Genomic DNA, 14,926 nt, shown 5'->3' on the forward strand with positions numbered 1-14,926 from the left:
GCTCAAGGCTGCGCTACACCTGCCGCCGTCACTTCGCTGTAGTTGCGGTGACTCTCTCCAGCTCGAGCACATATCATTTCTCCTTGGTTTTTGCCGTACCGTTCAGATCTTTGGATTTTTCAGTCACGTGGTGAATCGAAGCGAGAAAGACTGCGAGCTTTGAGAGAGTACAAGTTTCTGGAGCGAGAGGAGAGAGAGAGAGAGAGAGAGAGAGAGAGAGAGAGAGAGGAGAGGGGGGGTCTCAGTGCGCTGCAGTTAGCAGTAACCAAACCACACTGAGAACTGGAACGCACGGACCCGTTGCTTTGCCTCTGACCGTGGTACCCCCGTCGTTTCCCTCGCTCTCTCATTCCGCCCTACCCCTCCTTTCTGCTTTCCTTCCCTCGAGAGCTTCTTTTCCCCGCGAATATCCTTTCTCACTTTCAATTTTAGTAGATCTCGGAGAAAGATAGAAGTGACGCACCCGTCATTGCCTCTTTACCCGCATTGTTGTGATTTTTCTCGCGCATTTTCTTTCTCTGGAACTGTATTTTTGGAGCGCCGTGGACGCGTGGATGATACACCTGGGCGAGAACTGGAGATGGAGTTGCTCGTGATCAGCCTCTCCTTATGGATCCTGCAGTGCCGCTTAGCTCGCGCGGACTCCATTATCCACATCGGTAAGGCGCCCGGAGCTACGTCTCGGACAGACGCGCTGTTTCACATGTAGCCTAACGCAGACCACTAACCGTAAAACGAGAGCCTCATTTAAAGCATGATAATGTCGGAGGCTTATAGATTGTGTTTAATGCAGAAGATGTGTTTGGTCATCCGAACTCCTTAGTTTGTTCGGCATTTGGACTCTAACTTGCAAGGGAACCTTATCAAACAGGTCTGCCAAGTAAGTGCGTTTCTGCAGCGCAAAGGGTCCTAGATATTGCCAAAAAATCCAAGCTACTCAGATAAACGCATAATCATTCAGAAGTGAATTTCAGACGCATATTCAGGGTTAACTCTAGCCCACCCCTCCCCAGCCTTAAGCCTGAACTTTCTGTTGAACGTGACGGAAATGTTAATTGCGTAAAGTGAGCCACAGAGCGCGCGACCTTTCTTGTGACTGCGTTGTCTGTCTTAACCAAAGTTTGAGCCGATTTTTTCATAGCTTCCTATATCATGTGCGTGTTGGTTTACTAGAGCAACGCGTTATCGGGTTGTTCAGAGTCAGTCGTCTTGGGCAGTTTGGCAGCATTGTGGCTGTATGCTGCATTCCGTGCTTTCTGGCTACTTAAGCTTGCAATGTAATTGCTTTATTGAATAGCTCTCACTTTAATGCTCATACACCTATAAATGTAGCCTGTATGTTTTGCGGTCTTGTTTACCCAAATTAATGTCTTAAACATACCGTTTTACAAATGTAGTGCCTCTTGTGTCCCTCTGTGGGGGAACCTCTCTTTTGTATGCAATGATCGTTCTCAGTCACCCGGTGCGCTTGACAGTTCTCATCAGACCCGAACACACACAGGCAGCTCTCGTTACTTAAAGCTTCACAATATAATGTACATTTTAAACACAATTTTCTTCAACATATATTCTACCTCGTATGCAAATCAACACTGTTAATCTAGAAATTCTCCCTAAGTGAATTATCATTTTGTAAAGGCGTTATCCTATAGATTGATTGACTAATCTTGCCTGAGTAGTTCAGTTGACTGCTTTCTGTTACTTTTTTCTGCTTTAATGTCGATTTAATCTAATAATGATCTTTCCAGTTGTGAATGTGTTGAGGGAGTGATGAAAAAATGTGCGCGCTCTTGTGTTCTCAGTCCGCGCCTTGAACGCGCCTCGTAGCTTCGGTGGCAGTTTGTTGATGGCGGACCGCGGATGTAAATAAATAAAGCCCTATTTACTTCTGTCGCATTTTTGACACCTCACGTCCTCTGCGGCGCGCATTTTATTACTGTCGCCCTGATCCCAATATCATGGCTGGGTCACTGTTTATAGCCCCGCACAAATCAGCCTTATTGATTGAGTTCAGACGCATTCTGATTTAATGCTGGCCTGGATATCCAAGTGTGAAGGACTTGTTAGTGAAACAGCGCTTTGGGGGTTTACTCAGCCACGCGAGTTAAAGTTTTTTCCAAGATTAAACTCTAAACTAATTATGAATGGTATTCTAATTTAATTTCCCCATCATTGTCTAGCATATTTCCGCCCGATCCTTTCCAAATTTTACGACTTTGCAAGGACGCAGTGAACACATGCACCATAAATAGGCTACAGCTAAAATTGGTAACGAATGCACCTTGTCACGTATAGGATTATATCCTCTTGACATGAACGATCTTCCCGTTGGCTTATAACCTGCTGTGTTTCCACAGGCTGTAAAAATGTCCTTGGCAAATTAGGGATGCGTATAGAATAGTTAGAATGCTTCTCACATGTGCGCTCTCCATGGTGCTGAAGCTCAGTTGCTCCTGAATTGCCGCTGGCTATTGATAGGAAGTTGCCGTGAAGACGTAGGAGAAGTAGCATAATAACCCGAAAAGCTAAACTGTTGTTTGTGTGATGAGTTATGCACTTTTAACGGCTTAAAAAGCATGAAAGACCCACTTAACAACAAAGGCTCATTCTTACCAAAGACAGACTCGATAAAATTTAAAGTTTTAATAGTCAACACTGACATCATAACCACATCATAACGATACAATGAAACGATATCTTATCATTTTCATTGTGATTTTTGTACTGATTAAGGTCAAAACATAGGCAGAGAAATTAATTGGAGTTTACAACACTGGCTTATTTAAAAATTGAAACCACAGCGAACAAGCTTAGAAAACGTAACCTTATTCTCCGTTGGTGCGGGTGCTTGGTTCATTCTTGGTATAAACGGGCCTCAACTGTAAAACCGTGCAATAATGACACTATACTTATAATCTATGTTCTCTGTTTGGTCCAACAGGTGCTATCTTTGAACAGAACGCCATACGGGACGACGAGGTTTTTCAGCTCGCGATTTCAGATCTGAGTTTGAACGATGACATCCTCCAAAGCGAGAGGATTACCCATTCCATCAAACTCATCGAGCCCAATAACCCCTTCCAGGCGGTACAAGAAGGTGAGTTAGGCACTCGAGTCTTTTGGCAATCGATTAACCGCTCGCTTCTACTCTGTCTTTATATACGATCTATTTGGTCGAGCAGTTATTCAATAGGAGGATGAGTCAACAGATAGAAGACCTGCAGGTGAGGGATTTCATTTCTTTGGATGTGTCTTCTGGGGTTTTTAAAGCAGTGATCTCTGTTTTTTCTCTCTCCTTGTTTTCCAATATCTCTCTTTGCTATTCAAGCACAAACACAAGTTCATGAGTCGAAAGCATGTTTTGTTCTGGGAGTAAAACTGGGTTGCGGAAGCACCTAAAGCAATCAGAATCCAGTGGCAGAATAGACACACGTGGTTGTGCAAAAATGTGGTCTTTCTTCTACCATCGGCCCGCAGTGACATCTAATATCACTCTGCATGAAGCGTCATCATCTGTCAAATTGCATGTTGTTGAATTTTTCATTGAATTTAATTGCAGTTATTATTGACAGTAACATGTCAATCCTAGGGTTTAGGGATTAGGATAGGAATGATTGCTCATCCTGAAGCATTGTGCGGACATTGTGCTTCCGTCTTGTTTCCAGGGGCTCTGGGATCGATTAACCTCCCTTGTTTTGATTGACAGCTGAATGGGGGATGACCTTTCACTTTGCTCTTTAGCTCACACTCACCCCACTGAGTAGAAACTCTCACCTGTCAAATATACACGCACACACTCAGAAGCACTTAATCTCCTTCACCATCAGATCTACACACACATACTATTGGCTCCTCTTCTGAACAGCATAGCACAGTTCCAACCTTTCAACCACCGGTCAATAAAAAAACCTTAAGATCCAGTTTGTGGAGAGATGACACGCAGCATGGCGTCGTGGCTCGGGTGAGATTGTTTAAAAGGTGTGCAAAGATTATATCCATGGGGAACCAGCTGTGAGGTTCTCTCACCTGCATTTGAACCCTTGCGGGCATTACTTCTAATTTTTTATAACAACTGCATAGACACGCAGTTTTCCCCTCTCGTTCACCTACGCATTTTCGTGCACTTGATGTCGGACACACGCAGCGGGTCAGCATGTGGGTGCTGAGGTGGACGTGTGCGCGTTGTAGCGAATGAAAAGCAGCGCTGAGTGTTTTTCATCTGGAGTCTGTGATGGGCCGCGACTCTATCGCATAACAATGAACCTGCACATGTTTTTGGTGAGACAATAATTCGGGACAGCAGATTCCTGTTGTGACCAGTCACGCTAATGTTCGAGAGGCAAATGTGTCCTCGTCAGTCCCCGCTGTGCGTTTTGGGTAAAAGCGCTGACATATTCAGAAAAAAGAGCTACTTGAAGGGGAAATTACTTGAGGCGTCACGTCCTGTGTATAAATAACTTTAGTGTCACACTGAGGGTGATCCTTGGCCGTTTAGCCACCTTTCAGCTGCTCATTTTATTTTGTCACATCCGTCAATTCCTTTTTTCCTCTTTTCTGCCCTTGTAAATATCACCTTAAAAATTGATCTGTTTGGGTTGTAGATCACAGAAATTGATCGTTGATGAAACGGTGGTTTGGAAGCTGTCTGACCTTTCTTTCCTTCTTTACTCCTCCTGAAAGGTCCAAAACTCCCACCTTGTCAAGATCACAGATTTCTTCTTAATTTTTGACATTACTCTCTCCTCTTTAATCCTGTCATGTCTCCTCTCTGATCTGCTGTGACTTCTTTAGCTCAACAAAGTCTTGTTCCGTCCGTCATCGTTTTGTTCCCGGTAGATTCAGGATGATTATTGATTATTACCCATGTCAAGCATCAGTTTATGAAAGAGAGGTGTTCTCCATAATGAGGTTGATGATGGTTTGCACACCAGGGCTGGATTTTGTGTTTGGGGATATAATTACGGTAAAGAAATGTTTTGGTATAAGGTAAAAGTCATGGGTTAAATTTTGTCACAGCATCCAGTTCTGTTGAGCTTCAGCTATCATCAAGGCAGGCTTTTAGAATGCTCTACAGCAAATTTTCCATGACAGATGCTTTGAGTAGCTTCATACAAGTCTGTAATTCTAAGCTTTTAGCTGGAACAGTCTTTGACTTCAGACACACTTTAAAAAAAATGTTAAGAGAAGGTTTTTATAAATGACGATGAATAAGAGAGTCTGTGCGTGTACTCTGAGCCCTAATCTTTAAAATGACACTTTTATTCATAATTTTCTTATAAATATATATCAAATTTTAGATATGGCTTGAGACATTATTTGAATACAGTATTTATTCCTTTTTTTCATGATTTTTTTTATTTCACAATTTTTGCAATTTTGTAAAGTACAATCTCTCACACTTTATGGCTTTTGCATTCACACAGATAAATTCAAATGACATCAACAGGATTTCCCCGTTTCTGACCCGTAGATAACTTTCCCACGGGCCATAATTCTCTCTCATGTTCTTGAGCTTTCTCTCTTATCTAAAGCTGAGTCAGGAGGAGGTCTTAGTTGGCAAATCACATTCTGACGTGCCCTTTCAAAATGGCAGCTTGTCTACTCTGGGTCCCCAGTGCAGCTACGGCCAGTGTCTCATACTAATGAGTTCCAAAATGGCTACTGTCAGGATTTCACTTTCGTTCCTAATGTAGTCTGGGACTCTAATCACTGGACATCTCATTCATATCAGATCGCAGATGTGTGCCGCCTCAATGGGGAAACAATATATCCTCAATAACAACAATGACAAGGCTTATTATGGCACATATGAGCTGGAAGTTTATTCTCCCCATTGTGAGACTTGTACTCACTATGAGAGTGTGGGCAATACTGTGCAATAGCACATGTTTCCTGCTTAGTGACTTTGTGAATCCACCGTGGCCAATAAAGAAAGTAAATTAGAAATGTTCTCTTTTAAAACTCTTCAACATACCACTTTAATGTTATATTTTGTTTTATACACCAGTTAGTTCTGGTTCCTTGATTTGATTGGACAAGTCATGTTTTCACTACTTTGCAAAAGAAGATAACGTATTTACGAAACACACTCTGTAGAACAGTTTATCCTTTTAGGGCTACTGTACAAACAACATGGCGAATTCAACATAAGGGGATCCATGGTGTGTGTAGAGTGAAATAGCTCATTCTAAGGTAATAAAAACACCATGTTTCATTATGTAGGGTCTTTATACACCTCTGAAGACATATTTATGTGTATATTATATTGCATTTCTGTCAATAGATCCTCCAAAAATTACACATTGAAATTACATTACATGAAAACACTAGAATATAATCCTTTGGAGTGTAAGAATAGGTTTCATGGGAACAGCAATACAACATTGACAGAAAAGAAGCGTTCATTTTGTGTTACCAAAATAAAGCCATGATCGTTATCAAACAAAGAGTTTTAAACAAGCTCTCAGCCTCATTTCTGTAGTCTTTCTTAGGTGCTTATGAACGCAGTGAGCTTAGTTTAAAGGTGGTCCACATGGAGACACGTGAAGGTCCATGTAATAACCACCTGCTCATCACACAGCCTCTGCGGACCTGAGGACAAAGCTCATGCCTCTCGAGGCATTCTGCACCGTGAGCTTTATGTAAACAGCACGCTTGATTAAAGGATGAATATAGACGGATCCCTGTTTAATTAGACGTCGCCCTGCAGCCTCTATGCTCATTGTTGAGTGACCAGGTTAGTGGCCGTGGACTGCTCTTTCACACACAGCAAAAAAAAAAACATCATATAATTAGCTTCCCAGAGAGAAAGAGCGGTCTCCACCCCTTTCCCTTCACTCCCTTGCTCTCACTCAGTCTCGGCCTTTAACAAGTGCCTCGTCTGATATACCTTCATTAAGCGGATTTGCATTGCATGGTTATCAAGATAAAAGGATTATAATTGTCTCTTTTGGTGTGGTCTGGTTAGAGGAGGAGAAAAAGCTTGCGGTTAAAGTCACGTTTGATTTATCAGACGTCATTTCAGAACCGCTGAGAGAGTCAAAGGTCAGAGAGTTTCCATTGTAGTCCTGGTGGAGCGTGCACTCCGTTGGATGAGGGAAATTGTCCTTGAAATGGCATTGCGTTGATTCTCCGGACTAGGAGAGTACAAATAGCTGGGATGAGAATTTGATGTAATTTTTTTTACACTTGCTTGTTTTGAACAATCAGAGTGACTCTGAATTAGACCAGAGTGTGAACGCTCAACTTGGCTGCAAAATGGATTTTAAGCAGTTTTGCTATTGCCACGCTGTGAGTTAAACCATACCTTACACAAACTAACCATGCTTTAACCAGAGTAACCATTTTTGTTTGTTTTATTTGTTTTGTCAAACCACAGTGATGGTTACATGGGAAACATTCCAAGAGAGGAAGTTTAAGTGTAGGCACCTACATAAAGATGAATGTTTTTGTAAGTGCTGTTAAATGGTCAACCCAAAAAGCACAGGGAAGTTGCATCATATCCAAAACAACTTTCCAACACAGGTATGATGTAGAGTTCAGATATGAGAACTCCCACAATGCACTCAAAATGGGATAGAACGAAGGGATTTTTGAATCAGGAACGAATTGAGCTTTGCTTTTTATCTTTTAAAGGAGAGCAGTAGTTTTGAGAGGCTCTTTGGTATTTTTGTCAGCCTACATTGAATAATGGGCTGTCTGGGTGATTCTCAAAATGAATACATCATATTTCATCATTTTGCTTCACACTGTGGTAACAAGATAATAGACTCTGGGTTGGTTTTTTGTGTATTTTGTTGCATTTGAAACTGTTTTTATACAGGAAAAAGTCTAACTTCTTTTTCAAACGGCAATGGGATTTGATGTGAAAGAGAGAGATACATTCTAATACTCGGGTGTGCTGGACACTCCACTGGCTGCCAGGTAAACCAAGACAGCTCTGAGGTTTGAATCATATTGAGCAACTCTTCAAACTAAAAAGATAATGCACTCAGCAAACAAGCATGGGTTCAAAATCCCACTCCTTCTGTCTCTTACAGACATTATTCATAACCACATGCTGACCACATCCAAAAAAAGAGAAAAATGTTATGAAATATTAAGCACTGTGTTTGGGTATTTTTGACATTTGTACTTTATGTTCCGATGTACTCAAATTCCCAACTCTGACTCTAAACAAAATCCAGATTTTTTAAAACATTCGCATTGGGACTGTTTGGCAGATGTTGAACAGAAGTGCAATGTTTCTGTTCCAAACGAAGTGAGAGTTCCTCTCCAAATGTCACAAGTAGTTTGGAATTCCACCAACACTCTAATTGGTGTGTCCCACATTAGCCCTGAGCTTCCTGAACCTCTGGAAGTAGCTTGCAAATACTCAAGAAGTACTAAAACGTGACAATGCCAATTTGTGTCTTCTGTCTGACATGATGAGCATTGAACACAGAGTTTTTTATCACTGTGTGTTACTTTTTTTTCACCTTAATAATTTGTTTGCTTGAAATTTGTTAATTGGCGTGACAAATAACTGTAAATTTGCATTAATATGATACATGCTTATACAATTTCTATTACAGATTTGTTTTCTTTGAGGTCCAACTTACAGTAGGGTATAACAACCGGCGTGAAGCGACACAACCACGGCTTGTTCTTAATGGGTGTCCGGTGTAGGCATGGTGTAACATTAGTAATTTTGGGGGAATCCTCTCACTCTAAGATATAAACAGTTTTTTTTGCTTCTGCGACTTGAGGAAACACTTGTGTCAAATATAATCTTGTAGCTCTCCCACTGCAATCGCAACCTGTTTAAAAGACTGGTTTACACTGTCACAGGTTCACAAAGCAATCTGTGCTCTTAAAGTTGGAGTTAAAAGATCTTGTTTAAGAACAACAACTTCACTATGAAGTTTTCTGAACACCCATACAGAAGAAAATGCAGAAGGGGGAGGTCAGATGTATACATTTTGATCTAACTTCTTAATTAGAAGTTGTATTTGTATTAGAGAATAAGTGTTTAAAGGAGATTGCATTGACATTTATTTTTCAATAATCAAATGACATTTGTTCTATATGCCTCCATAATGTCTGGTCATAAATGTCTTATATTCTACCTGCTTGGACAAGAATTTAATGAACACATCTTTCTGAAGGCGAAGTGGAAAGGTAATTCTTTCCACAAACTCAATGTAATTTACATCCATCCACTTATTGTATTATGGGGGGTTCAGAAAGCAACCAATACCTTGTGAGCGCTTTTTTACCAGCAGTTATTAAAATACCAAATAAATATTCATCAGGTCGTCTTGCCTGAAAATCCACATTCCCTAAGAATAATGTAGAGAAGTGCAGGAGACGGGCTATGTTAAGTATGTTTTCCGCCGCTTTATGTATCTCTGTCCATAAGGGTTTTATCACTGGGAACTCCCAGAATATATGCTAATGATTGGCTTCCCGAATCCTAAACTATCTCCTCCCACAATATGCGCCTTTTGCTTTGGTGTAACCTATTCTTCTTACCACTCTTATTGGTTTGTTTACTTGACCTCTGAGTTTATTGAATGAGTGTGGGAGGGTGAACGATAATGTTTTAGCCCAGAGAAAATGAAAGCAGTAACTGCAGTGGAATTAAGTTTGAAAGCTAAAATATTGCTCGGATTATTCCCAAACTCTCCTGTCAATCAAACCCTCATAGTTAAACCTTACAGTAATCTTACATCACTCTCATTTACTGCCCGTGAGACACTTCCGCATCTGCATTCAGACTCGTTGTGTGTCTGAATAAAATCAACCTCTGCAGTCATAGTCCTCGGCTAAATCTCCACTCAATTCAATTCCGATTCATTTGTGCAGCACTTTATGTAATGGCACTTGCTACAAAGCAGCTTTACTGAGATTGAGGGAGATGGATACATGGGAAACAGTCCCAGAGATGAAGTTTCAAACAAAGAAGGTGATCAAGGTTTGTGGGAAATCCTGTCTAGCAGCAAAATAATATCAATCTCTAATCTTGTTATCTTCTTCTGGCCTCAACATTCGGTTCATCATGAAAGACAATTCTGGTGATGTAATAAGTTGTGGAGCAAGGTTTCTGATTTTAACATGTTTGTTAGAGTTTATTTAATGGGCAATAATTGTTTGGATGCTAAATCAAATTGTCTTGGAAGCAGAAATTGGCTTGGAAATGGAAGCAGAAAGAGCGTTTTCTCATTCTTGTAAATATCCAGTGTATGAAATTTAGTGGCATCTAGTGGTGAGGTTGCGGATTGCAACCAATGGCTCACTCCATCCCCCCTCTTTCAGAGCACTATGGTGGGTGACACAGGACTATGATGTCATAGCGTTCTTGCTTCTTATACGATAACGTATTTACGATATGTGCTCTGTAGTGCAGTTTGTCCGTTAAGGGCTATTGTAGAAACAAACAACATGACGAACGGTGTATGCAAATAGAAATAACTCATTCTAAGGTAATAAAAACATACAGCTTCATTATGATAGGTCTTTATACACCTCTAAAACATTGTTATGTCTATTTTATTGTCTTTCTGTAAATATATCCTCCAAAAATTACACACCTTTATGCCAAATGTACACAGAGGCTATATGCTTATTATGTTTTTAATAAACTATATGTGGAATTGTTATTAGCAACACTGGTGTCCAGTATGTAAACTGCCACATTTGAATGATTTTTCAGGCCCTGAGTTTCATGAAACACATGAAAATGGTTATATTTAGCCTCCTTAAGTTTTAAGAAAGCCTCCAGATCGTAGCCACAGAGGGACCTACTGTGAAAACCTGTGAGAAACACCACGGCAAGCTGCTCTTCAGACTGGTTTAAATCTGGCGGACAGGTTGTCATGTATGCATGCTGTACCTATTGAGAGATTTTGAAGCTGTGCTTGTTTGCTGAGTGGGAACCTCAGTGCTGTCATGGTTTACCTGGCAGCCAGTGAAGTGTCCAGCACACCAGAGTATTAGCATATGTTATCTCTTCCTTCTTTTCTTTTTCCCATCAAATCCCAAACCTGTCTTAAAATCTCAGAATCTCTACAGGTTTGCAAAATTAAAGAATAGTTCACTTTCAAAATACATTTTCATTATAATTTACTCACCCCCATGTCATCCAAGATGTTTGTTTGTTTCTTCAGTCAAAAAGGTTTAAATTAAGGTTTTTGATTAACAAAATTCCAGGATTGTTCTCCATATAGTGGACTTCAATGGACTTCAAACGGTTTAATGTCAAAATTACAGTTTCAGTGCAGCTTCAAAGTAATCATGTTAAAAACTTGCACGTTCAACTTGTAAACACTGACTAGGTACTTCCGCATACATCAAGCGTGACCATTTCAACGTTATTACGTATTACGTGAAGTCATGAACACGCCTCGCAGAATTGAGCAAGGTGGGCATTTCTCTTTATAAAGCATATACAATATTTCTTTTCACTAGATAAGACCCGTATTCGTCGTCTGGTATCGTTTAAAGCCCTTTGAAATGATCATGAAAATTTACTTTGAAAGTGAACTACTTCTTTAAATTCTTACCAATCGCAACGGAACACGCTGAGTCTATTATCTTGTTACCACAGTGTGATGCGAAATGATGAAATGTGGATTATTCGTTTTGAGAATCACCCAGCTCACCAAAGCACCTCAGGAACATTAACATCATCACAGAACTGAACTTCATTATATTTGCTTATAGCTCATAGAATATCATATCAATGTTTTTTAAATTTTGTTTGGATAAATGTACAGTATGCGGCCAGGGGATGTGTTCATCAGTTTATCAATAAAATAGCAATCTGATCGATCATGGCCCACAACGTACAAAACCTCATATAATGTCAAAGGTGTCCAAATAGGCTATTGATATTTACAGCTCATGATGGTCATAGCAGCACACCGATAACTGTGTTCTATAACTATTGGTATTGATAGTTAACATATTACATTTATAGAAAATGGTAGCAGATGGATGAGAGCCGGTTACAGCGGAAACCTGCCAATCAACATGACAGGAAATGTTTGGCCATGTCACTTCTGTTCATAACACCTCTCACACTTGCCATCTGCTCTCTCTCTCTCTCTCTCTTGGATGCTTGATCTGCAGGCTCATTATGAAAATCCTCATCGTCTCGACCCCTGTGTTGTAAATCAGCTTTTCTGTCTGACATTTCAGCATTAAAACTCCCCCAACCTCCCCTCATTGAATTCCTTTATCCCCATGGCAGTTAATTTGAGTGATGGGTGTGAAGGATTTCGATGTGTTTGGGCAGGACTTTTAGCTGTCAAAGCGCTGTGTGCTAAATGCTCTTTATGTAAATGTTAGGTATGATAATGTGTTAAATGCTGGGAAAATGATAGCAGGAATTGCATTCTTGTGAGATTTTACAGCAAACGTGTTTTCTAGACATTTGATATACATTTACAATTGAATACAAGGCGTTTAGCAGACACCTGTCATTAAATTTGATTTACAAAAGTGCTTTTACTCTACACGACTTGACTAAACAATTTGTCTCTCATTCGAAGACTGCGTGTGTATGAATTTGGTGCATACTTAATTATACTATTGATAAATATTGCTGATGTGCTTTTGAAACCTCACGTCTCCATTTTTCTATTTATTTGCCATAAATCATTACTATGAAACCCGTTGCCATCTTTGCTGTTTATGTGTACGCTAGGGTATGCGTACAGGCTTACGCACATCCTTGCAAAGTGTACTGCTTTTGGCTCATATGCGTATACGGGTTTTCACACATGCGCATTACGACATATTGCAATTTCTCTCCGGGCCTACAAGGGTCAGGTTTTCTTCAACTACATTGTATCGATGCTCCCAGTTGCCACCTGGTTGTTTGCAAGATATGGAATGCGCATGCACAACCATGCGCATACTATTCTGATAAGGAAAGTACGCTGTCCCTTGCTGACGTGTAAAAATGGAACTATTCTCTGGGCTTTAGTCATCCTTTATGTGTGTCACTGGGTTTTTCAAATATCTAACTAATAAAAATATTAAAAAGTGCTTGTTTAAATTTTGACATCTGAAGTTTCGTAAGACAATATGCATTGAATTGTAACGCATGCAACGTATTGTTAGGTTTTGGAGATACTGGGGGTCACAATATACCAGTTCTGACAATTATTGTGCTATTAAATACAAAATAATTGATGATGTGTTATTTTGCGCATATTGTGAACTTTTCAGCACTTATTATAAGAGTAACAATAAGACCCCAAACCTTTTTTTGTCTCCTTATGTTTGTATTTTAAGTGTGATTCATTGACCAAATATAAGATAAACACACAAGTTTTTGATAATTTATGCATCATCTATTTTTAATAGATACAGTGATATATATTGTCATGGCAATTTTTTTTGGCCATGATAACCGTGTAATGAAATCTGATATTGTGAAACCCCTAGGAGAGACCATCCTTATTCTCAAGGATGATAAAAATGTCCATTGGACACATCATTTAGCATTTTGGTTGTATATTGCAATATGACGTACACATTTTTGTAGAGCTATAAATACGAAGAGCCAGACCATCGTGTGGAGCCTCTGGCGTAGGTTAGAAAAAGAAGCGTAACAGGCCTTTAACCTCAGGTTGCTTAAGGAGGGTTGTCCTTGTAGCACAGTAAGTGCACTGAATGTCACATTAGATTAAAGTGTCCAATTATTAGTAATTAGCCTGGTGAAAGATGCACTATTTGATTTCAAAACCAGATCTCCCTCATGACCCGGATCTCACCAGGAGCAGTGATCCCTCAGATTCAGCGTTCATCTGAATGTGCATGCTGCCATGTAGGACGAAGACCACGCCTCCTCGCTGTCAGCCAGATGTGCTCATTAACACAATAGGCTGCGTGCGTGCACCTCTTGGCTGTCACAAGCTGTTTGTGTTTGCACTGTTTGAGAGCAAGTTCAGATAAAAGATTCATGCCTAGTAGTTTTGTTAAGTGTGTTTTTTGTACTAACGTTTCCATGCTCCTCAGAAACCAACAGAGGATGCAGGAGGTGACAAAGATTTTCCTTAACAAAGAGAATGATTTATAGAAGTGCTAATGGTTAAGGAACGTCAAAGTGTGCAGTAGTTTGTGTGTGGGTGTGTTTGCGAGAGAGACAAAATGTGACTACACCTCAAGCACTCCATGTGTTGTTAAGGCTCCATGTAAACGATTTGATTTTGAAAAATTCTTTCATATCTTTGAATATCTTTGGAACACAAAAGAAAATATTTTGAGAAATGTCTCTGTTTTATTACCATAGAATGGAAGTCAATGGGTATTTTTTTTATGAACTCCCTTTATGTTCTGCAGAAGAAAGAAAGAAAGAAAGTCACACATGTTTGGAATGACATGAGGGTGGTTAAATGATGAAGAAATTAGAAATTCTCATTATAGGGGTACATTTATACATGCTTTTCTCCAAGCAAATTATGGAATTAATGGAAATGTCATCAATGTTGGATAACAGACATTTTAAATATGCTGGTCATTTTTGTAACTCACGATTTTACCCTGACTCCTCTGAGCACTTCCTTACTCTTCCCCAATATTATTTAATAAAGTAAACTCCACCCAAATAACAGTGAGTGTGTCTAATGCACATTTCCCTTACTGCATCATGCATAAGCATATGAATAAAACAACCATTGCTGGAAATAAGACACGGCTACCTCACTGGGTCTTTTTATAGGGGGTGGTACCTGTTTTGTAAATTTTAGGGGCTTAATTCAAATTTCTTTTAATGCATATCCACATGTGTAGGCATGGGCCGGTATGATAACCTTGAGCAAACCTACCAAGGTGTCACGGTATTACTATTGCATATTGTATCTACAATGTGTTATTTTAAATAAAAACTCAGTTTTTTCCACTGAACAAAATGTTTTATTTTTACAAAACATATAAA

At 39.8% G+C, this 14,926-nt stretch overlaps 1 protein-coding gene across 3 annotated transcripts in view; it reads left to right on the forward strand.

Annotated features, from left to right (window-relative positions):
• Positions 1-288: 288 nt before the first annotated feature.
• The window catches only part of grid1a (glutamate receptor, ionotropic, delta 1a), a 207,576-nt gene continuing 192,938 nt past the window's right edge, over positions 289-14,926 (forward strand). For 2 of the 3 annotated variants that reach the window (XM_056768187.1, XM_056768189.1), the window contains exons 1-2: positions 289-659; positions 2,942-3,097. In XM_056768187.1, the coding sequence (XP_056624165.1) occupies positions 581-659; positions 2,942-3,097 (235 nt within the window). In that variant the 5' untranslated portion in view covers positions 289-580. The remainder of the gene's footprint in view (positions 660-2,941; positions 3,098-14,926) is intronic. The other variant, XM_056768188.1, reaches the window with a different exon arrangement.

The sequence above is a fragment of the Triplophysa dalaica genome, chromosome 15, assembly GCF_015846415.1.
Source record: "Triplophysa dalaica isolate WHDGS20190420 chromosome 15, ASM1584641v1, whole genome shotgun sequence".
Taxonomy (NCBI): Eukaryota; Metazoa; Chordata; class Actinopteri; order Cypriniformes; family Nemacheilidae; genus Triplophysa; species Triplophysa dalaica.